The sequence below is a fragment of the Cuculus canorus genome, chromosome 2, assembly GCF_017976375.1.
Source record: "Cuculus canorus isolate bCucCan1 chromosome 2, bCucCan1.pri, whole genome shotgun sequence".
NCBI lineage: Eukaryota > Metazoa > Chordata > Aves > Cuculiformes > Cuculidae > Cuculus > Cuculus canorus.
Window position 1 is genome coordinate 25,787,781 of NC_071402.1, and position 24,823 is coordinate 25,812,603.

The window sequence follows — 24,823 nt, forward strand, 5'->3', positions numbered from 1 at the left end:
GGTAGAAGGAGAAACAACATGGTGTTATCTTGCAAGGGAAAGATCTGTGATTATTTTCATTTGATCTCTAGGACCACGTACTTCATCATCTATGAGCAGAGAGTGTCATGATACAAAATAATGTCTACAGTAATTATGTTTCCAGGTTTGGTTTCATCTTTGACTATTTGTATTCCTGCATTAGTGCAAGAAAACAGTCATCATCACACTTTATTAGATTTTGGGCAACTTTTCCTGCAAAGAAAATTCAAAATAAATTCATATTATCGAAGAGAAAATTTTAAGAAAATACACTGTAATAATGACACTGTAATAAAATTCCAATATTAATATCTATGTATATCCTTAAGAAAAAAAAAATCTTTATTTTCATTAAAAATATGAACAGCTGCTACAAATAAGGGTAGTCAAATTGCTCTTATCAAAGTGAATCTCGGTGCAGCTCACCATGATTAATTATGTACTTGAAGTGTAATACATGCAGACTAATGTAAAAGCCATTAGGAACTTGGCAATATTCCACTTGCTGCCTTGAAGGGCTACAGCAGTGACAAACAACATACACTACTATTAACAGAAAGAAGAAGTTGGCTGGAACACGATAATTACCAGCCTTGTCTTTTCTGAAGATGAACAGGCTGACAGTAAAGACTACATAAATATGGAAAATAATATTTTTTAAAAAATACTGTTAAAGGTAGGTACATTATCTGAACACAAGGGATCTAATTTTCAGAGAAGTGCAGTTCCTAATGACATATTCAATGTTGGACTGAATGAGGTCAGAATCCTGTTTTGAAACCTTTGGTGAGAAGAAAAATCTATCTGCAAAAACAGCCTGACTCAGTATTAACTGTGCATGTGGCTTTGTATGAACGATATAACATAGCTCAATATTTGCTATGTCCTGCCTTGCCAGAGAGATAAGAACCCTTCCAGCCTTCTGGCTAAGGGGGAAATTTGAATCATATGTGCTACACTGCACGTATCTTGACCGAAGCCTCTAAATCCTCACATTCAGGCACTTCATTATACTGGCTCAAGCACACAAAAATGTGTCTGTCCACCGTTGTCATCATAGTCAACATGAATCCTCTAATCTACCGAGAAGTTAGCGTGTGGAAAATCAAGTATTAAGATGTCCACCGTTATCTGGAAATTAGGTCTAGTAATGATATTAAACATGATTTGCTTGTGTTTCGGGATCTCTTGTAGTCAATGATAAATTCCTTATCAATAAATTCCTTATCAAAATTCGAATAACACCAAACTTAAAATACGCATTTGTCCTCCTATATATCATGGAATTACTTAGCAACAGAAAATTCAGATTAATAGAGGTAGCTCCACGAAATACTAAGATAAAAACACCCTGACATAAAACAATAAAATAGGTATGTAAGACCGTACTTACTTTATCCATGTCATAAGTTCTACTGTATCAGGATCATAGAATTCTTGTAGTTCTGAAAGCTCTGTCATTATCCTAGGGAAAAACTGATGGGAAAGAAAAAAATTTATACAGCATCTCATTATACTAAGGCCTGAACAACAGAAATGGGGCTCATCTGAGTTATCCCTCCTGACCGGTATTTTTGTTTGAATGTTTTGCAGAACACAGTTTATACTTACCTGACAGCAGACCTTCTCAAAAATAAGAATATTAAACACAAGTTCTCATCACTCTCTATTTTATTAGAATATTTATAAGTAAGTAAAAAATTAAAACTACAAAAAAACCCTGTGTGGCAACAATATTCATCAACTTTAACTGGCCTTAAAAGCATCAAAACCATACTTCAAGTTTTCATATGCAAATGCATATAAATAAAGGCAGCAAACCAAGAAGCTGATAAATTTCCCACAGTAAACCAGCTTGAGCGGGAGGGATTGGATTGTTGTGACTTGATGGAAAGGTGTTATACAAGGAGGATGGGAGAGAAGGAATTTCCTAGAAGAGCTTTATGGGGGTAATCTGCCCTGGACTTTCCTCTGACTTTTACTTCAGTCACTGCAAGGAAGGAAAGTACACTGTATTGTATGAACTAGGATAACTCAGTTAAAGCTCTTGAAAAACATTTTGGGAAAAGAAGTGATTCTGGGAAGACAGAATGCCAACTCCTCCCGACCAGCCCAGACTGCCAGCCTGCACCATGGCTTTCCTATTCTGTCAAGTGTGAGTGATGGAGGAACAACAAGTCATTTATTAAGATGGGAGATTTTTTCCTTGAGCCATTTTGAGTGTTTATCTGAAGCAGGCTAGAGGCTGGTCATGACGCCTGGAGGAGCTGAAGTATGTCACACTGTTGCAAACTGGTTGAACAGCATGAACATGAGCCAGCAGTGCGCCCAGGTGGCCAAGAAGTCCAATGGCATCTTGGCTTGTATCGGAAACGGTGTGACCAGCAGGTCCAGGGAGGTTATTCTCCCTCTGTACTCGGCACTGGTGAGACCGCACCTTGAGTACTGTGTTCAGCTCTGGGCCCCTCACCACAAGAAGGATGTTGAGGCTCTGCAGCGTGTCCAGAGAAGAGCAACGAAGCTGGTGAGGGGGCTGGAGAACAAGTCTTATGAGGAGCAGCTGAGGGAATGCAGGTTGTTTAGCCTGGAGAAGAGGAGGCTGAGGGGAGACCTTATTACTCTCTATAACTACCTGAAAGGAGGTTGTGGAGAGGAGGGAGCTGGCCTCTTCTCCCAAGTGACTGAGGACAGGACAAGGGGGAATGACCTGAAGCTCCGCCAGGGGAGGTTCAGGCAGGATATCAGAAAAAAATTTTTCACGGAAAGAGTCATTGGGCACTGGAACAGGCTGCCCAGGGAGGTGGTCGAGTCGCCTTCCCTGGAGGTGTTTAAGGAACGGGTGGATGAAGTGCTTAGGGACATGGTTTAAGGGAGTGTTAGGAATGGTTGGACTTGATGATCCAGTGGGTCCTTTCCAACCTGGTAATTCTATGATTCTATGAAATGCTATGTGAAAGCTACTGGTTGCCAGCTCTTTTTGAAAAAGATGAAGTCTACAGGTTATGCCAGACTAAAGGTACAACTTACTTTGGGACAGCCAATCAAATCAAACGCCCTTATCAATCAAAGCCCTTAGAAAAATCTAGCTAGATGAGGGACTATGCCAGACTGAGTCAGAAGGCAACCAAACAGAAGGATGCTGAGCTGTACACTCAGCCATTTATAGTCACAGTAACAGATTAAGAGCCTCAAGGCATTTGCACTGTTCCATTGCTATTAATCAAAGTTTCCAAGCTCAGGGATGAGTTATGAACCTGGAGAGCAAACTGTTCACCACTGCTTAAAAGCAATAGTTGGATCTGCAGTGGATGAAGCCCTCTAGAGTTCAAACCCCTATATTGCTTTTATTAAAAAATAATCAGAAAAATAATTATTTGGTCAACTAAATTAGTTTCCTCTATTGTAATACATTTCATAACTCCATTGAGCAACTCTAGCTTTTTTTTCAGGAGAATATCTATTGCTCTGGCAGAAATACATAAAGAATCAGATTACACTGCACTCAAAATTCCTACTGTAAGACAGATGTTACAAAATCTGTTAAAATACTGTTGGTGACAACTTGCTTTTGTATTTGAATTCTTACAAAACTACTTTAACTATTTCAAAGCTATGTCAGTATAGCAGAGGGTTACACTTTATAGGATATTTCCCATAGTTTTTGCACTTACAGAAGTTTAAAAAATAATTTCCAAATAGTCTTTCCACCAGTCTTGGTTGTGACTTGTAATAAAGAATTAAGCATTTATTTTAAACATGGAAACATCTGTAGCTTTTCTTCCCTGTACTGTAGTATATACATACCTCTACACAGTGCTCGGCACGAAGGATTTAATTCTGTTATAATTTGATGGAAGCTTTTCAAATAGATTATTTATGTATGGCCTCCCATAATCTTACTTCCATCTAACCACACTCTTTCACTAAAACGAACATTGAGGCAAAACAATTTTCAATATCTCAAGTTTTCAGTTGAAAATTATCCCAAGTTCAGTATTTTCTTTGTTGAGTCCATTTATATGTCCAAAGCATAGCAGGTGAATGTATAAGAGTCTTAATTTAAATTTAAACACTTCTTAATTACAATAAGTGATCATTAACGAACTAAATTGTTAAATACCTCATACTGAAAGATGTAAACAGTTTTGTTTAAAAAAAATATTTTTCGGTGCATGACAGCTTTTATTTCATCATATATATTTCATTTCAACATATGTTTCATTATATTTGTTCATCATTTTGACTCATATTGTACCTAGATACAAACCAAAAAACTCAAAAGTACTTTTTTTACCTCTTTCCACAAACTGAATCCAATTATTGTGGGAACTGCCATACTCAGAATAAGAGCCTAGAAAAGACATGTCAGAAGAAAGGGATTATGCACAATTCTCCATTCACCAAACTTGGACTATCTACTGATTCTGCTCATATAGCAGGCTACATTTATGCCTTGACCCTTAGAGTGACAGTAGGGGAACACCTGCCATTTTCTACCAGGCAAAAGACTCTCTGCAAGCAAGAACTTGTCTAATTTAGCAGGGAAGATCTTACTTGCCCCACAAAAACTTTATGATCAATATTGGCGATGGTTAATTACTACTCAAGTAACAATGATGCAATGTGCACATGATGCAGGGAACAGAAGAAAAGCAAACACCTCACATATAAGTGTAATGAGATAATCTGAGAAAGGAAAAAAAGTATGAAACAAGCATTTCAATCCTCTGATCATGTTGATGCTTTTGTTCAGATTAGCAATATTGATATGTAAACCCCAGAAACCCATTCTTCAGCGCACCATCGTTCTAAAGGATATAATTTTGCTTTGCAAAGATAAAGTAGCTCCTGTGGTACCGGAAACATATGGTAAGGAATGCACACAAGACATCCTCTTAATAATAAGCTATTAACACATCAACTGTGCTAACAGTAAAAATGCAGGTCTACATAGCAGAAAGACTATATAAAAGAATATGTTTACTGTGTACATCAACATATTGTCACTCCTTGATTTGAAGAACACTCTCAATGTTTTTGATTTAAAAGTGTATGGCGTTTTCACAAGCGACAGTGAATTTCTGTTTAAGTATAAAACATCAATTCCTAGAAGTCTCTGAAATTAAAGTAAGTGATATCCTGTACCTCATTAGAAACACAAATGCACAAAGCTACTAAAAATTGCACAAACAACTCCCAGCTTATTAAGAATTAAGCTAGCTGTTTGCACTGTAGCACAAGCTCATCTTCAATTGCAAAACTTCTCTATAATAGCCACACACAAATCTTACGCAAAGTAATTTCATTTACCATCTTTTATGAAGCAGCTTTATTCTAAACAATTAAATACAGCTATCTACCACATTTTAGGCTCATTTCCTAGTAAAACAAGGCTTACATCGATGCTTGCCTGCATGCCTGTACTTTCTCTCCTGCACTCCTCCTAAAAGGTGCATGACCTTGGCCAATCTCAACTAAACGTAACAGAGAGCTTGAGGTCTCAAACATTTGTTAGAAGAAATTAAACAGACGAAAGAAAGAGAGAGGGAAGACAGTTCTGCTTCTTATGAGAAAATAGTGTGAACACAACTTTATCACCAGGCACCAGAGAACAGGTGAAAGAGTGACATTAGGTAAAAAAGACACAGAAAAAGCAGACTATATGAGATCCACTGCTCACAGAACTAAACGTTCTTTAAATGAGTTCTTCTATAGGTCTTAAGTAATTGTTGTGCATGAAGTTATACACTTGCTACCTGTAATTCCCCGAGACATTGGCAACAGCAACTCACCAGCAATATCGGATGCACAGCTTTCAGTCGAAGCCACTTGAAAAGTGTCATCCACAGTTCGGGAGAGCACACACCAAATGCAGCAAGCATGCAAACATACGGTGTCCATAGATATTTCATTCTGAAAAATATTGCAATAACTTAGTTGGGACTCTGCGTGCCTCTACGTTCAAGGTATTTATAAAAACATTCAGATTTTTTTCATTTGTCAAACAGTCTGGATGTTCAAGCAATCTGAGATCAAGTTTGAGGGCACTGAAGGGTAAACCAAGGAAATCTCTAGCAGAAGAGCAGGCACCTGATTATCTGCTGTAAGATGCAGGAGCAAGATCCAAGGTAAAAGATGACAAAATCCTTCACAGAGTTCAGGGGAGGATGAAAGAAAAAGAGAGAGACTAGTGAAGTCACTTGGCTGTTGCAGTTTTCCAGCCAAGCAAGGACAAAAAGCAGCTATTCAGCAAAGCTGTACAGACAAAGTACTATAAGGGAGTTCCTGAAGAAAGGAAAGGAAAATATTTAATAAACAATTTAAGATTTGCTGGTATTGTCTGCCTCTAAAGGATAGACTAGACAAGTTAAAACAACGACATGATAACACAATAGTCTGCTCACTTTAAGGATTTGTGAATATTCAGATTTTAGGATGATGAGCGTAACTCAAACACAAGTATGCCACCTTCAAGCTGATTTAGCCGAGAGCAGAGATTAGAACAATAACATCTTCCAGAACATTAGCTTCTGTAGTTTTAAGGACTAACACAATACCTTTGAAAATAGCTTTGCTACTGCTTTAACATCTCAAGCAGAAGTATACGTCGTGCTAGCCTAGACACAAGACTGATAAATCTTCCACGTCACAATATTCCAGAACATACACTGTTCATCAGAAGACTGCACAAGATCTTGCTAGAATAAAACACTAAAAGAATGACAGCACAGTTCCAAGTTAAATACCATAAAGAAAGTAATGAAAACTTTCTTCAATTAATGTCTCTCATTTTGGCTTCATGAAAGCTTGGAAAACATGTTAAGAAGACCAAGCACAATTCATCATACACCTGTATCCAATTTACAGTGAAAAATCTGTGCTCTCTTCCCTGCTAGCAAGTACCACAATATGCCAACATATTTCAGAAAAGGGATGAATTTCAAAGGGGTGAATGGTGTATCATGTCCAGTTAGGAACTCTCTGTTGCTTTCAAAAGAGATACATCAAAATCAGACTTACCCTTCCAAACACATCGCTAGACAACCAAGTAAAATTGTGTGAATTACATGATAAACTATTTCTGGCCTCTCTCCAATTCGACCATCCTCAAGTTTAACTGTCTCTTTCAGTGGTTCACCACTGCAGTTGGAGAAAATGAGACATCACTTAATTCAGACATTATCTCAGGCAGAGGTGCCAATAAAAACCACTTATATGACTGTTAAGTCAGCAGAACATCGAGATCATTGTGTCATATCATAAAATACCATGGCACTGCTTATGTGTTTCTCATACTTCATCAATGATCCAGCAGTACCTACTGTCCCCCATTTTAGACTGCAACTTCTCTGGACCAGAGGTTGTGAATTAATACAACGGGAGCACTGACCTGAAATGCTATTTTAAGGTAATTCAGCACTAAGAGACAGTCTAATTTAAAAGCACGCACACCCAGAAACATTTAGATGAAGCATGCTGTACTTGCATTCTAACTAAGTTTCTTCATATCATTAGCTTGGTGAAGAATTATGGAATCTGTAGGCTGATAATTGTGTGTGGAATGTGTATACCATTTTATGACAAAATAACGTAACAGGAACATGTTTTAGTCACATCATAAATTCTTGTAATATATTATAAATAAAAATCATAGCTAAAATCTTACATCTAATTTTTCTCTACAAATGAGATAGCAAGGCACACAACAGACAACATTTTATTCTACCATCATATGATTTCAGGTTTTAATTTTATAATTAGTTTCCTCACCAGAAACGGAAAAAATATTTGCGATTATTAACTGTTTCAAAACAAAAAAGGGGAGGGGGAAGATAGAAAGTTTCTTTTAAACTTCTCTTTAAAAAGCTGTTGGACATACTGGAGTCACTGCTCATCACAAAGCAGTAAATAGCTATTTCAACCACTAGCAAAACATGGGAAATTTGTTTCACTGTCCTGAATTTACTACCACGCATCCAAGCTTTGAATACACTACCACACATCCAGCCTGACAACCATTTGCATTTATAGAATTATAATCTTTATCTATTAGAAGTCTTGGTTCTTGAAAAAAGATCTATTGAGTTTTGCTGCAGACAAGTGAGAAATGTGCCGTAATACCTAAGCAGTTACACCATTCATCTTCTACAAGGAAGAGATAATTTCCTGGCCATTGGTTTCCAAGATAAGTTACGTTAGGATCTACAGTGTTGCTATTCTTAGTCTGTTTACAGACAGCTCCACTACTCCTTCTCTCAAGGGAACCCTGAATCACTGTGAAGCTAAAAATAATTGAGTTGGTTTTACTTCAGCTCCGTTCTGTGCAGCAAAGGCTGATGGACCTTATCACAGTAAACAAGAGTTTAAAAAAAAAAAAAATCACAGTGAAGCAGCGGAAATCTGAAATCCCCTCAACTCCACCCATCTCATCCTTCCCAGTATGTAAACTTCCAGAAAAAAAAACCAAACCAAAAATGAAAAAAACACAAAACAAAAACAAATTCTCTAGCAACAATTAGATTACTTTTCTGTTGGAAGGGAAAAAACAGACAAAACATCTTTCTCCTTTCCTATGGGAAGCAACATAAACAAAATGTCAGCCAGAGATCTGCAGGAATTTCACCTATAAACCAATGACAACTCTCTGTCCTCACTGATGGGATGCTCAAGAAGCTCCTCACTGAAGGACTTCCTTTAGGAGCCTCTGGTGGGCCTTTCCACTGGTGCTCATTTTCTGGCAAGTTCACTGGTGCAACAAACTTTGCAGCAACAAATATGATGACCATTCACTTAGACATCCATGAACCTCTGATTTCTAACTTCTTATTTTTCAGTATAAATAAGTTACTTACCAAATTGTCCTAAAAATGACCTGAGTTACAGAAAAAAGGCAGATAATTAATACCAAAATATAGAAAGGCAACAGTGATGATTGTGTTAGTCGCAAAAAAAAGTCTTGGGAAGGTGCCTGAAGAGATTCTTGACAAAGGAGCCAATTCATTGTAAAATTCCTAGTAAGGCAAAAACATCCCATTAAAAACAATAACAATACCCCACACAAGAGAAAAAAAAACTCAGCACACAACCGATCATAGTTTAACTTATTCATGTCATAGAAAGCTATTTGAAATTTGTCTTTGAGAAGTTATCTTTTTATCATTTGAAACTGCTTTCAAAGTACTCTTTAGAGTACCTGTCAAAAGCTTATCTTCCAGAAATGAATCTGTGATCCAAAGAGACCAGAGTACAACTTTTATACCACAAAAACCCTACCTCCCATCTAACTCCATTATGGGGACCACAAAGCACTTTGTTGTCAGAGGATTAAGACTTTAGAGATATTGATGCAAGAAGGTATGCTTGTTCTCATTCCAAACGAGGGGATGAAGAAGGGAAAGTGGTCATTTGAGATCATACACAAGCCCAAGGCACTGCCAAGAATAGAATCCTTAACACTGAAATTCCTACTTCTGTAGCCGAACTCAGTGAATCATTCTTCTTTCTTAATTAATGAGCAGAAAGATTAAATACTTTGCCAAAAACCACTATCAATGTGTATTCTCAACTGGAATTGGTGCAACATGTGATTCCGTGAATGCATTCTTGTCTTATTTTGTTTCGCTTTCCTCCCTCTTTTCTTTTTCTTTTCCCCCAAGGGAAGAACAGAGAACTGAACCATTTCCAATTAGACAGAATCAGTTTAAAGATTAACAGCTGGACATGCCCAAACTGGCCTTTAAAGACAAATCTTGAAGCTCTTGTGCTGCAAACTGTAATTCCAACCCAGAGTTACACAATTTTCTAGCTGTAGTTGCATCCAGTTTGTCTCAATCACTGGCTTCATTGCCGAGTTTGACAGCCTGGAAAGTAGCATGTAGCAAGTTTCCGGGGGAAAAAAATAAAATCCATAATACCTGGTAGCTGAATAATCTGAAATCCTGACCAGAAGCAGTCCTTTCTTTTCTTGCAAAACACTTAAGGATGTGCATGTATGTATGTTAAACAATGCATCTTAGTCAACGTCATTACATCTTGCCTTCCAAAAGTTCCCCAACAATCTCAATTAAGCGTGATGTCATTTTCCACTTCTTCCCCTGAAAGGCTGTGAAGTAGTTTTGTAAGAGATATGCAGTTCCCAGGAGAAAGTCTCAATTCCTGCACAGAATTCCAAGTCTTGGCTTCGGTCCAGGCGGTGTCTCCATCCTTAACAATAATTCACTTAATGTTTTCCAGAAAAACTGCAGTCATGATGTCGTCTTCTTGTACACCAACACTCAACTCTTTTACAGATGTAAACAGTTTTTCTTAGAATCACAATTATTCCCTCTGACTTTTAAGTTGCCCCTTGTCCTAATTTCTTCCAAAACATGGAGGGGGCATTTAGGGGTGTTATTCTTCCAAAACTAAAGACAAATCCCCACAATCCAACCCTATTTTGGGACAGTACTGATAGTTCATTACTTTTCACATGTTCTTCTCTTCCAGCCTATAAAATGTTAGTAACATCACCTTTACCCTAACTTTGCTTTCAAGTCTTATTAGAAACACCAGACAGGCCACAGAAAGTTTTTGCATTTCAGCATTGAAAGAAAACAAAAATCTATGAAAAGATTTGATTTTAAGGCATGAAAAATATTGAGGAGCCCCAGAAACCTCAAAATCCTAAGTAAGTTCTGCATATGCATATTTTTAAATTCAATCTTATAACCAGGTCACAAATAAAAACTTTTTCCCAAACTCCTCTATAAAATTCTTACAAGCCACTGAAATTTTACATTTCTCAGAGCAGTTTCAGAAGTTCAGCTATCTTAGAAGGTGTAAAGAGTTTTAAAACTTACTTAGTTGTGTTTAAACCGAGTTTTACTTCAATGAACTTCAGCAAATGCTCATTTTCTTTATGAGGAACAAACATCTGAAAATTAATTTAGTAGACAAAAATCGTATCAAGTGCCAGAATCAGCTTTCACATAGTCACTTCATTCAGATTACAAAATAGCAGGGAACAATCAAACATTCAACATTTAAAACTAACAGATTGGACTGTGTGCCAATTAAGATACCAGTACTGTATTGCAAATCTTCACTTAAATAAATCTGTCTTTAGGGTTTCCATGATAATATCATTCCCTCCATTTTATTCATGTACCCCAACAGGAGGGCAAGTGAAAAGCTGTCAATAAGTTATCAAGACACTACTGAGCAGTGTAAAAAGGATCATGAAAACCAGACATAGATCGACCCCCTTAGAAGCCAAAGAACATTGCGTTTGGCTTCACTAAGCAACAGGATTACAGTCTAGCAAAAGCTATGAACATTTCAATCCATCACATAAAATGTTTGAGCCACCAAAAGTTCTGTGTACTGTCTACATAATTTAACTCTTAGTTTTCAAGATTAGGTTTTATTTTCCTGGAGATAGAGTGAGGCTAGCCAGTCTCAACGGCACAAGAAAACAATCAGACCTCAGTGTTCTCTCAAACTTTTTAGGGTTCACTAGCTTCTTTATTTTTAAGACAACACTGTTAATTAACACAACCAGGGTGAATTTGAGACATACAGGAAAAGCACAATAAATTAGGTAAAAGACTAGAGCCATCAAGAGGGAGTTGCTAATCAAAATACAGGACCAGGCTAAAATCCCATTGTGTAATCTCAACTCCTAGCTGGATCCTACGCTAAGTGAACATGGGAACAGAGACCTTCTAGTTCAAATCTAATTGAAAATTAACATCCATCCTGAGAGTACTCATACCTATTCCTGGCTACTAGGTCTTCTTCATGCAAAAGAATATTGTTTTAATATCCAGACCAGTTTGTAGAGGTCATCCAAGTTATAATAAAAACTATATTTATGAAATAGCTAAGTGCAATTTAAAGAGTATTTCTACACTATAGTTTAACCTCAACCCACAAGACAGAAAAACCCATCAAAAACCATCTGCTTGTGTTGTAAAAGACTTCTTATATAGATACAAAATGACTCAAATTTTAGTACTCCGATTTGCTATTAATTAAGCTATGAACTCTCAGACCAGTACGATAAGCAACACTTCAAAAGATTTTTCCAAGATACATCTTTAGCTTTCCATTTATGAGTAGATTTTGACAATTAAAATCACTTTTTACAGAGGAATCTTACCTTTAGTAAGAAGTTTAGTGTCACTGTTATTGTAAGGACCAAATAAATTTGCATTATTTTCAGCAATCTTGACATAATTGTACCCTTTTTAATATTCATCTGCAAAAATACATTAAGAATGCTGTATCATTTGGAATTCAGTTTAAATAATAAAAATAATACTCAGAGTTAGAGGAGAGTCTAGTTACCTGAAGGCATTTAGAGAGCATTAAAGCTGCTACAAGACTCAGTAATGGTGACACTAATAAGGCTGAATTTTCAAACTGCAAAAGGTACCCCAAGAAGAGGGATAGCAAGTAGGTTTTGTATACTTCATGCACCTGTTGAAGAAACAAAAAAAACACAATAAAATACAGTGGATATGTGTCTTGCTTTTTAAAGCGGTAGATAGCTCACTCCATGCCTCTGCTAATCAGGGGATTAATGGATCTCTGTTCTCCAAGTCATGAATTCAGCCGGGTACCTGATACCTGATTCTTTAGACTTTCATCTTATATTTTAAGGACTCTGCTTTACACTAACATAGATCAAACATTTTCCACTCCTGAGGAACAGGAAAAAAACCCCACAATTGAAAGAAAGGGTGATGATCTAGAAGTGCGTGAAGTTTGAAACGGAAGTTACATCTAATAAAACTAGAAGGCATGCATGTACGAAACAGCGCACATACCACTGCTACACCAGGCAGAGTAAAAATGCCTTATTGTTGCAACATTTATAAGAATCATTTTGCAGAATAAATTAGAATACCTTCTAGTATGGAAAAATCAACTGACCATCAGCATCTGCCTAGCCCATTTATTGGCTAAATCAGTACAGGGTGTGCCATTCAGGGTAAAAATGCTGCACAGAGCCAACAGAGCAGTTTTTTGATCAGCCCTACCCTACCATGAATATGGAAAATAAAATAGGCAACTAGGCCAAAAAGAATGCATGACTGAGTATCATTCATCACTCTTCCAGCTCCACAAGGATGTTTCAGCTCTCAGAAGCTTTATTTAGCTTCTAACCCTTTTGTTAGGAAACCTGTCCCAAACACTAGTCTAAAAGAAAGCGAGTTTAAAGCCATTTCATTCTTCTGATGGACAATCAGCTGGACCCAGGCTGCAAAGACATCACTCAGTCAACACTTAGTCTGTGCCCTTCGAAGATCATGTGCAGTATTTATGGCAGGCACCTCTGAGGCTGTACTTGAGTCCCCAAGTATCAATAGGCTGAAAAGTTCTAATACCTTCTCTGTCTGTGCCAAGGCAAAGCTGTCCAGCAGAAAAAGAGAAACGGCCTGGACACACAGGAGATAGTGACTGTATTCCCACATCATCATGAAGGTATAGGTTGAAGCACTCACCAAAAGGTAACAAAACTTCTAGATTTAGAAAAAAAAAAAAAGAAAGAAGTGCATTAATTTCAAACCTATGCATCTCTGACACTGAGTAACTGAGAGGTCATTAAAATTAATTGTTATTTTAGGAAATAATTAAAGTACTGACTTCAGATATATTTAATATGTTCTCCAATGGAAGAAAGTAATTACTGAAACATTCAAAACCATTTAAAGCTGATCAGAAGAAACACCTTTGACAGAGAGACAGGGAAGGAAGTTACCACCATCTTCTCCAAGCAACAGGAAGAGCGAAACACACTGTTTACACAGTGAGAAAAATTCTGCATTGGTTTAGTTTAAAAAGACAGCACACAGCTCATTACCAAATTGTTCTCTCTGAACCCTTATGGGGGCATAACAGTGCAGGGCATGAGTCACTTTGCAAAAACTGCACAGGCCTAGGTAAATTCCAAGTGGCTGTTTTGAAAAGAACAAACAAAGTATCTACTGTTTTCTGCTTAGTCAGGCAACAGTGACAGAGGCAACTACTCCAGAGCACAGTTCTACCAGCAACTCTTTATATAAAGAAATTATTTTTGCTTTACCTCAGCAGAACAATTTAGGTTTTTTTTTAAATAGCCTGTGAGAGCTGCCACTTGACATGCAAAATATGGCAAAGCCCAATTTTCCCTTGATGGTATGGAGTAATCAATTCTTGTTGTATCTGTCCTAGAATAAAGTACAGACAAACAAAATCATTAAAAGATTTACGTAACAAAAGTATCAAGGAAAGCCTAAATGTCACTTCTAGTTATCAGTGTGGCCTTGCAGGCATGTATTATGTGTAACATAATACTTGTAAAGTAATACTGACACCTTTTCGCTGCTGATACAGGGCACAAATTTAATGTCAGCATGCAATGTCCAAATTTTACTCATTTATTCAGCAGATCTCCTTATGAGGTGGCATTTACAGAACTGAAGCCAAAAAGTATCTGTCTCCAGCCTTTTCTGACCCACCACAACACTGTGCAAACCAGATGCACCATGCACTGCTGCCAACCCACAGTGTGACAACAGAGCCTTCCCTGGCCATGAGCAGTGCTAAACAGTCTTATGTCCATATGTAGGGGACACTGCTGTAACAGCAGCTTTTCACATTACGATGAAAATCAGCTTATAGCAGAGAGAAAAGATTCCTTTCAGTTCTCATACAGGAAGTTTTGAACAAGTGATTTAGGCAGTCAAGCACAACATACTTAAAATCCAAAGTAGTGCTTCCTCATAGTAGCAGCACATGAGCTAGTCTGTCTACAAGCAAAATTCTGCCCAGGAAAACAAGAGATTAAAGATGGATGGGGAGCATGCAGGGCCTTCTCATGGAATGACTTGACAGTATCTGCACAATTAGAGCTGTAGGACAAAGTTTTAAAAGCGCTAACGTGACTTAGAAACACAAGTCACACTTCCAAATGTGATCAAAGGCACCAGTTTCAGAGGTGCAGTAGTCTTCTTTACATCTACTATGCTTTTAAAAAGGAGACACAAGCTCCTTTATCATTTCGATATTTGAAAGCATCACCTTTCATTTTTATCCCTGCAGCATCTCACAGAGGCATATTTGGAACTTTTTTTACTATCGGACCTTTCAATTTGTTAACATTGTTTAACCTCTGCTGTTGAAAAAAATACAGATTTATTCACCATTTTTCCTACTTTCCACTGTTCACACCAGCTTGATGAACAGCATTTTTGGCTGCTAAATACAGATTTGATCATGACGACTTCACACTCCTAAAAGATACTTCCTAACAGTTCAACTTTAAAGGTGTATCTAACTTCTTGCTGCTCCATAGCTCTTTTCTTTCAGGTGCTCTCAATTTGACAGAAAGTCCCGTAGCACTTGGTGACATACTAGGAGCCTGAACACAAGTTCTCATTGCCCAAATCAGGCTCCCTATTATTTTGGTGTTTCATAAAAGAGAGGGGACGTTTCCTTTCAAGTGAAATGTTTTTAAAAGGAAAAAAAAAAAAAAAAGAAAATCTTGTGATCAACATCATCTAAGAAAATTCCACTTTGCACAAAGAACCACTCCAAAAAGCAGATAAAAAAGAAAATAAAATCAAAGACCTTTTACAAGAAAAATGCATTTGGTCATTTCCTTCTAAGCAACAGAACAACTGTCAAAATATTTAGAGCTGGCCACAGAGAGCAATTCTGTTTTACAGGAACTTCAGAAACTTGTTTCATTCTTCACCAGCACAAATTCAAAACCTTCTGAGCAATGTTTTTGCAAAATGGAATTGTGCGAGAATACTGCTGTATTCACACACATATGAAGAAGTCAGTTCAACTGGCAGCATGGATGGTTTGGACAACAGAAGGCCTCTCCATTAATAAAAGCATCATGAGAATCAGTGCGTATCTTGGAAATGTTTTGCATTCAGCATAGGAGCTTGCTCTCATAATGCGAACACGAAGTTTAACAGAAAGCATTTCAATTGCTCTAGTATTTTACAATGCCTTATTGACAAACTAGATCGTATAAAGATGTTTTTCTTACCTGTTAATAATGAACCATGCTACAGTCAGCATTCCTGCCAGCCAAGTCCCACTCATAACCCAACTGGTTACAAACAATGCAGTCACATAAACTCCCTGCAGTCCAAAAACTATACCAATGTAGAAATACACTGGTTCAATAACTTCCTGAAATTACAAATAAAAACGAAGAGACATAGCAGCAACTGAGCTGAAGTTGTAAATAATTACGATTTACTATTTGGGCACTGCTAACAGTGTGCTAGGTGCTTTACAAACAGGTAAGAGATAGCCCCTATTCTGTAAAAGTATTGGACATGCTTTTATTCTGGGCTCAGGAAGAAAAAAGCAGTGTGAATTAAGAGCACACTTCAGGACTCAGCTTGCTAGTGCCATGATTTTTGTATTTGCTTTAGCATTAACATTGTATGTGTCAGATCTAAAAAAATCTACACTGCAACAAGATATAAAGTTCACAGGACTACTGAAGAAGTTATGTAGGGGAAGAACTTGGAGAATGTGGCAAAAAAAGGTTCCAAAGTAAATAAATAAATAATAAAAAAGAGAAGACAAATGAGAGAGGATGCAAGCGTGCAGCATGAGCAGAACTAAGCCCAAGCAGAGCAGAAAGAGACAAAACATTTATCTACAGAAGTGTTTTTCCCTTTTATCTGTATGGGAACAGGAGGAGACAAGTATCAATATAACAGACTTCTGTAGCATGAAGAAGCTAACTTTCGTATTTCTAATGGATAGCACAGATACTCTCCACATTTCTAAGCAGTTTGTTGAAGTAAAGAGTAAAAGACAGAAAAGTTTAGTGCACATAAACCTCCAAAACCAAAAAAAACTGACCATTAACTGAGGAGAACCTGGACCTGGTGAGAGGCTTAGCTCGTTTCATTCAACAAAAATTGCACATGTTTATTGTAGACAGCATAGAAAGTCTCATACACATACACATACACAACCACAATGAAAGCACAGAAAGTAGGAGAAATGCACATACTTCGCTACCAGATGCTTGATATAAAACACTGGCAATCAACTCTGGGTACAAAGTCATTTGCTGGACTGCATTTATCGTCTTCAGTGATATTGTCTTATTGTTGTGTGTCAACTCATAAACACCTATAGACAAAAAAAATATATTATTCTTGGACTCACTTCCTACTGCTGTTCTTAGAAGAGGTGGAAGTATACTCAGTGGTAGGGGGAGACGGGCTTGATAACTGAAACTACTAATTCACCCCTCCTAATTTTAAAGAAACAACAAATTTCTGTGCCAGATGCCATTCTGCCCTACTGATTTAGAAAAACAGTTATTACCATTTTTTGATCTACTCATTAAACAGAACCATAGAATCATGAACAGAAGGCCCAAAACTAACCAGCTGAAGCGTACTCTTTTCAGTAACATACTGATGCAGCCCTGGAACTAGCTACCAACAGACCACCTTCACAGGAGGTTCTTAGAAGTGAGACAAGGATAAGCAGGTTGTATTAAACTATTAAACCTGTCTCCACAAAGAGGTCAGATATGATGGCCTCCATCACCCTTATTAGCCCTGCATTTCTGAGACTTCTGTGAACCACTAACTAAACTTAATATGCCTTTGTATTGGATTGAAATTAAATTGATGCTGGCATACTTGAAGGATACATCATTCTGAGATATTATAATTAAAAAAAAGACTTGTCGTTACTTAGGACAATAGCAGGAAGTGGGAAAATAATCCAAATTAGAGGAGTGAAAAAAAAAGAAAAAAAGAAGAAAACCCCCAACAACAATGCAACAGCTGAACAAGACAACTGTTTCCAGCTCTGAGCATATCTTTGTGTGTGGTCTGCAGCTGGTTCTCTGCAGGCCAAACTTGGTCTTACAGGACTTACAGCTGGGTTCAGCATAACTATGATACACCTTTGAAAACTGGGCACTCCCATAAAACCTAGTAGACACATGAGTCTTAACTGTTTGCAGAGCATGCCAGAATAAGGCAGTCCATCTATTCAGAACATAGGTAATATCCCCAGAGAAAATCAGGAACTGACTGCACCAAAGGCCTATTCTATATTACTGACATGCTACACATCAGTGGGGAAACTGTTCAACCAATAAAACTATAGGTATAGTTTAGGTTTATAGGTGTAAAGTTTAACTGGCTTCAGATGTGGATGAGGTTTCATGAGAGGACTGAACTACTACAGCATCTGATTGCTGCAAGTCCCTCTTCTCCCCTGAAATTCCTGGCTTTTCCCCATGCTAGCCCAGGTGCCTTTCCAAACTCACTGAAGTAGCAGGAAAGTGTTCCGTCTACTTTTCATTGCTTTAGTTTTCTGGAGGTTTAGGGACCTACAGTTAGCGAGCTCCAGAGCCAGCGTAAAAAGCAGGAGCTCAAAGGGAGGAGAGACCATTGCCACCTAGTTTGTTCTTCTTCCTGTTCCCATCACTCAGTACTCATCGACATCTATTCACCATAGCTGACAGGAGTAGAAACCTTTGTCAGAGATGGGATGAAACAGATGAACCCTTGACAGAAACTGTTCTATCTTTTGACAAAGGATGGAAAACACTGAGTTCCATGTTCCACTCCCAAATTAAACATAAATTACACTTACATGAAAGAAAATCCACTATGTAGCATAGGCAAACCCAACAAGTACTTCCATACAAGGCAATATGAGAGTAACACTAACCCTATTCCAGAGTACTGATTAAAGGCAATCCACTGGAATACAGGAGTAAGTTAAATATTGGGTTTTTTTAAAAGGCACTGAAAAGTTAAGACAGCATGCAGTTTTTAATTAATCCAAATCATATACCTAAGTGACAGTATAAAATCAGCCTTCCCAGTCTGTAGTTTTTTACAATCTCCAAAAGGAATAAGACTTTCAGGGTTAATAAAACAAGCAGATTTTGTACCTCTTTCAAAGGAAGGAGCCTTTAGCAGTTCTTTATAAAATGAGTAATAAATGGCGCTGTCACCCTGAAATGTAATTTCTCGTTCAAGTTCCTAGGGAAAAAAAAAAAAAAAAATGCAACCTCTTCCCATAGAAGACTGTATATTTCCGGATAGACTGGTTTTGTAATACAGCACATGGTTATGACTCCACTGTACATCTTCAAAATATTCTACAAAATATCTATCTTCACAGCACCTCTATCAGGTATATAATGCTCTTTACAACTTTGCAAGCATGCTTGGAATCACAGCAACTCAAATCTACAACATAAGTCAGCACAAGATCCACAAGATCCATTCATATTCATAAACTGGAATTTCATTCAACTTTCCATACTTCACTAAATAATACAGTTATTGAAAAAAGCCAAACCCCATACATTCCTGTTGTTTAGTTTATGCAATCCCAATGTGCTTCAGGGTTTTTTTTTCCATGTTTTAGGAAGGCATCTCAATGATAAAGGATGGCATTGAAAAACACAAAAGCACAACAAGCCAAGACTACTGTTAGCAGGAGAAACACTTTTTTAAAAAAAAGGGAAAGAAAGAAAACAAAAGAGACTATATCAAAGACAGAGGCCTGAGTAGAAGGACATGGGATTCTGCAAGTAAGTACTTCCAACTTGACGTGGATTAGCTTTGATTTCAAGGACATAATTTGAGTTGTGTGTCAGTAGTTTTACTTTTTCTTTACCTGCCTGCTGGAAAACCAGAACTTCCGTTCATGATATGTTGAGAGGTACACAGCATACATCATTCCACTAGTGACTGCCGCAAGACAGCCAAAGAAAAGTTTCGCAAAACGTTGAAATACCACATCTGAAAAGGGACAGTGAAAAAGCTAAAATAGTCCAGAGTATCTAGAAACAAGTAGTATGCCCTACATACAACTAATTTCTGAAGAGCAAGTAAATTTATTGGCATCAGAATTATCACAGCATCCGCAGCACAGATACATTGAGAACTGGTTTGTTATTCCTGTCCTGAATTTTTTTTCCCAACTGTTACCATGGCTTCATAGGACTCTCAGATAAAATACTCACACACTACACTGCAAATTTCTCTCCGTTCTAGTAAGCTTCATTGTCAAATTAATCCAACAAGGAAAAGTGTCTTCAAATAAGCAGATCAAACTCTAGATTTTACCCAAAACACCACAAACTTCTTAAAGATATTAACAGAAAGATGTGGCAATACCACACCTAACATCAGTACAGAGACATGCTCATTCAGTGGGTGTCTACTTCACCTGTAGCTCCCTCCAGGCAGTGTGCAGTTCTAAAATAAAAGTTTTGGTAACTTGGTGAGCAGTTGCCTATAATTACACCTGGGTTTAGTTCTGCTTCTTGAAAAGCTGTAAGGACGTTTTGTCTGTTCACGTTTCAGTACCATGACTTTCAGCTTCCCAACCAAAAGATCATTCCAGGCACAATTACAATATTTATGAGCACTCAAATAATAACAGTATTAAAATTCTTAACCCCTATGCCTCTTCCTCTCCCCGCCCAACCTAAAACAATCCAGGACTACCATTTTACTCTGCAATACACAAAATGTCATTATTGAAGAATTTTAACGTGCATGTCTGTTTTTCTTCTTGAAACATTCAAAAACCCAATTCACAATAAGTGTGCTACGAATTACTGTGTCACAAATATCTCCCCATAAAATGCAAGAGAATAATGAAAGAAAAAATTAGAAGTTGGCTAAAAAATCCGTAGCTTACATTTTGGCGACCTTCCCAGCTTTGAGTTTTCTTTGTTTCTCTCCTCTGGAGCCATTTTGTCAGATTCTGTGCAGTTTTGCTTCTTTCTCTGTCGCAGGTCTGCTGCCCCTGAAGACATTTTTTTCAAGTTATTGTAACACAATACTTAAAATTGCACTCTGAGAAATCCACGCAGCAGCAGGTAACAGCCAGTTACTGCTACTGATTCAGTCCCAAAGCAGGTATACCTGACAAAAAGACTCAATTAAAGTCTGTCATATGCCTAAAATAACAACATGGCACTACAGGAATCCATTCCCATGTTATTCCTTAGAAAAGCCAATAGTTTTCTCTCGGGAAGATACTCTAGGATCACCGAGAACCCAAACCGGAAGCTCACAGGATTATCCCATCGTGAATGTATTACACAGATAAAGTAAAGCAGTAGTTTAGATAAATTGACACAGACACTGGTGGCCATTCCATTCTTCTCCCATCATGTTTTACACTGCTACAGTACAGAGCTGTACTAGACACGTTACTGTAACACAAAAATTGGGCTAGTCCTTTACTTTTTTTAAATTGAGCTAGCTGTTATTCATATGGTGAATGTTTTTACAATGTAAATACAATATCACTTTTTTCCTGCTACCTCATAAACGTAAACAGGTTTATGATTTTTTACTGCAATATACAATTAAAAAAGCCCAGTTTGACAGGCCGCATAGATCACATCACAAGACTGAGGGCTTCTTCAGCTTCTGTTACTTTTTTTGCGAACAGCAGTTTGAAGCTCCAGCCCATTTGTTTTACAGTCTGAAAGGAAACAGAGTGCGAATCTCCATATAAGAGGACTAATTGAAAAAAGTCTGTTATAATTACTATATTAAAGATGATATCTCACAACATTTATGCCATTTTAGAAGGCATGAAAGGGTTTAACTACAACTCACACTCCAGAATTTTCAGCTTTCCAGCTTGACCAACTCTCAAACACTGCTTGAGATTTTCTAGCCACTGATTTCCTCTGGACTTAAACCACCTCTTTAATAAAGCCAGGCAACATCAAACTTGAAGTGTCAATATTCACATCCCACAAGAAGGCTTTGAATTATTGTGGCTGTACGTTACTTCAGGTCTAAATCTTTCTACTTTTAACTCACAATGATTACATTTAAGAGCTACAAACTAGAGATAGTAATATAAATAAACTGTTAATGTGATGCCTGCCTTTTTTAGGAAACCTGCATTTGTGTTTTAACAGGATTTTCTAAGCAATTTATAAATAAGTCTCAGCAAACCAAGATCTCAATGATAACATGTTAAAATGTTATCATTTTTCATGGAATGAACAGAAAATGTCTACCTTCTTAGACAAGACCTGTTAAGATATTAAACAAAACGAGGTTTAGGACATTCAGTATCACATTTATCATTAAGTCAATCCAAAATGAAATATACATCACTGTCTCTTAATATCATATGTATGAAGATAATCAGCAATGCAAACATTGCGTGCATTGCAATTAAAAATCACTTGCACCATACAAAATAAAATGAGGGGCATGGGGAAGAACTCTAGATCACCAGAATGACCAGATATGTGCTTGGAAGGGCAACTGTCTGCCCTAGTCATTCTATTTATGACCAAGGCAAGAGCACTGAGAATACTGGAAGAAAAGGCATTTCTTTCGCTTTTCTGGCAGGTAAGTGAGTCATATTAGAAGGGTAATGCACTTACAAAGTCGAGAGTTAGCAGCAGTAACAGAAAACTCCCAAAGAAAGGACAATTTAAAATTCTAATTCTGAAACAACTACACCTCAGCCAGTACATGATCTTCACTTTGGTTTTGAAGATTGCTCAACAGATTCTCCCTCTCAGAGCAACAATAAAGATAGATCCTGGTAATCTACTTCTGTTTCATTTGCAGCTGCCTTAAACAAGGAAAATATTGTTTCCACTTCTATGAATTCTTTAAAGGAGGTGAAATGGAAGTCAAACAAAGTGACAACTAAAACTAATCTAGGATTTTGAACTGATGACACAGCCTCTAGTACCTCCCTATCCAGCATGCAGTTTTTCATCTGAGATTGCTTTCTCGCTTCCTGTGAGTTCCCAGCAGACTTTTTTTTCAACTTTCATGCACACAACATGCATTCCACTTATTTTTGAGTATCTATTGCAGAAAACCATAACTCATTGCTCCTGTGTGCCACTAAATTAATCAATTTTTCATCTATAAATCGAGCTCTGACTGCAATTCTTGCCCTTTCATCTAAAAAAGGATAAGATTGAGCTGGGAAACATTCAGAGAAGGGTCACGAGGACGATCAAAGGTGCGCAATGGCTCCCATACAACGAACAATGAAGCAAGCTGAGAATGCCTCAGATCGGAAAAGAGGATGACCAACAGAAACATACCAGAGGTCTACAAGCTACTGAAGTGCACAAACAGGCAGAATAGAGAGCAATGACTCACCCTCCTTTCTAATACTGGAACAAGAAGTTATCAAACAAACCCAGTGAGTCAGGCTAAAAGGAACCAGTTCATTGCACATCACCTTTGTGGATACCACTGCTACCCAAAGCATGTTCCGCAAATGAAGAGTTTACTCAGTTTCAAGTGAAGCTGGACACATTTGTGGAGAAAAAACAACCAAAGACTTCTAAATATACAGAAGCCACATTCAGCTCAGAAAATACCCTGCGGAGAACAGTTGGGAGGCTGGAACATGCCTCAGACAGCGTCGCATTTGCTTGTTTTGTTCTTGCACCTTCCCGAGTGCCTGGGAACACTAGATACCCAAGGAAGTGCAAGCGCAAAACAAGCAAATGCGACGCTGTCCCATGACTGTTCCCAGTCATGACTGTTTCTGCTGGTTTCCCTAGAAAAACTAAATGCCACTTCCTAGTCCTCAGAAAGTTAACTAGCACAAAGGAGACCTGGAGAAAAATGATCTTGTTGGCAGAAAAGTGAAACGAGAGCGGTGACAGACGACAACACACAGCAAACACAAGGGATGCCAAGGAAAAGCCCGCTCCTGCGGGTCTGCCCGGGCGCGGGAAGGGCCCCACACCCCGGGCTCCTGGGCTCCCACAACTGGGGTTCCCGGGCTCCGGCACCCCCGGGGCGCCTGCCTGGGCGGGTTGGGGGCGGAGGCCCGGCCTGCGGGGCCTGATCCCCCACCGCCCGGGCCGGCGCCCTGCAGGCCGGTGTTCCCCTCGGCGGAGGCGCTGCCGACCGGACACAACGCGGAGGAGCCTCGGCCGCGGCCCCGCCGGCCTCCCCCGACCCGCGGCCGCCGGGCGCGCGCCCCCTCACAGTCCCCGTTTCCCCCCCTACACCCCGCGCTAGGCGCGCGCCCACCGCGGGGGAGAAGGGGGAGCTGGGATTTGTGAATGGGCGCGCGCCCATTCACACGGCCCACCCCGCTGGGCGTGCGCCAGACTGCCCCCCTCCCGCGCCCAGCGCAGCGCGCGGCCCCGCGGGGCGACGAGGGCGCCCCCCTCACCTTCCGCCATGGCCGGGCCACCACCGGGGCCCCGCACCGCGCTCCGCTCCTGCCGCCGTCGCCCGCCTCTTGCCGTCCCCGGGAGCGATGTCGCATAACACACGGCGAGCGCGGTGGCTCCTCGCTTCCTGCCGCGCCGACGCTCCCGTCCCCGGCGGAACTGAGGTGTCGGGGCGCGGCGGAGCCCGGAGCGGCGCGGCGAGGCGCAGGGCCCGGCCGGCAACACCGCCCCACCCCCGCCCGGCACCGAGAGCTCCGCGGGACCCCCCCGCCAGCCCGGGATGGCGCCCTCCTCAGGCTGCGGCGGGGGGCAGTGGGGGAAGGTTCTTCAGTGAAAGGGTTATCGGGCACCTGTAGGGAGAGGCGGCCCTGTGACCGGGGAATCATAGGAGGGTTTGGGTTGGAAGGAACCTTAGAGATCATCCAGTTCTAAACCCCTGCCGTGGGCAGAGACACTTCCCACTGGATCAGGCTGCCGAAGGCTCATCCCGCCTGGCCTTGAACCCCTCCGGGGATGCGGCAGCCACAGCTTCCCTGGGCAACCTGTGCCAGTGCCTCACCACTCTCATAGTGAAGAAATTCCTCCTTATGTCTAGTCCAAGTCTGCCACTCTCCA

At 39.3% G+C, this 24,823-nt stretch overlaps 1 protein-coding gene across 2 annotated transcripts in view; it reads right to left on the reverse strand.

Moving 5' to 3' along the window:
* Positions 1–24,342, reverse strand: part of DPY19L4 (dpy-19 like 4) — a 36,150-nt gene extending 11,808 nt beyond the window's left edge. Inside the window, exons 1-16 of one of the 2 annotated variants that reach the window (XM_054058746.1) lie at positions 24,208–24,342; positions 20,716–20,823; positions 19,684–19,808; positions 18,950–19,040; positions 17,036–17,157; positions 16,049–16,194; positions 14,090–14,213; positions 13,392–13,526; positions 12,349–12,480; positions 12,161–12,259; positions 10,860–10,933; positions 8,874–9,032; positions 7,042–7,161; positions 5,814–5,934; positions 4,316–4,372; positions 1,415–1,497 (exon numbers count right to left, since the gene is read on the reverse strand). In XM_054058746.1, coding sequence (XP_053914721.1) covers positions 1,415–1,497; positions 4,316–4,372; positions 5,814–5,934; positions 7,042–7,161; positions 8,874–9,032; positions 10,860–10,933; positions 12,161–12,259; positions 12,349–12,480; positions 13,392–13,526; positions 14,090–14,213; positions 16,049–16,194; positions 17,036–17,157; positions 18,950–19,040; positions 19,684–19,808; positions 20,716–20,823; positions 24,208–24,217 — 1,706 coding nt within the window. In that variant the 5' untranslated portion in view covers positions 24,218–24,342. The remainder of the gene's footprint in view (positions 1–1,414; positions 1,498–4,315; positions 4,373–5,813; positions 5,935–7,041; positions 7,162–8,873; positions 9,033–10,859; positions 10,934–12,160; positions 12,260–12,348; positions 12,481–13,391; positions 13,527–14,089; positions 14,214–16,048; positions 16,195–17,035; positions 17,158–18,949; positions 19,041–19,683; positions 19,809–20,715; positions 20,824–24,207) is intronic. The other variant, XM_054058747.1, reaches the window with a different exon arrangement.
* Positions 24,343–24,823: the final 481 nt, after the last annotated feature.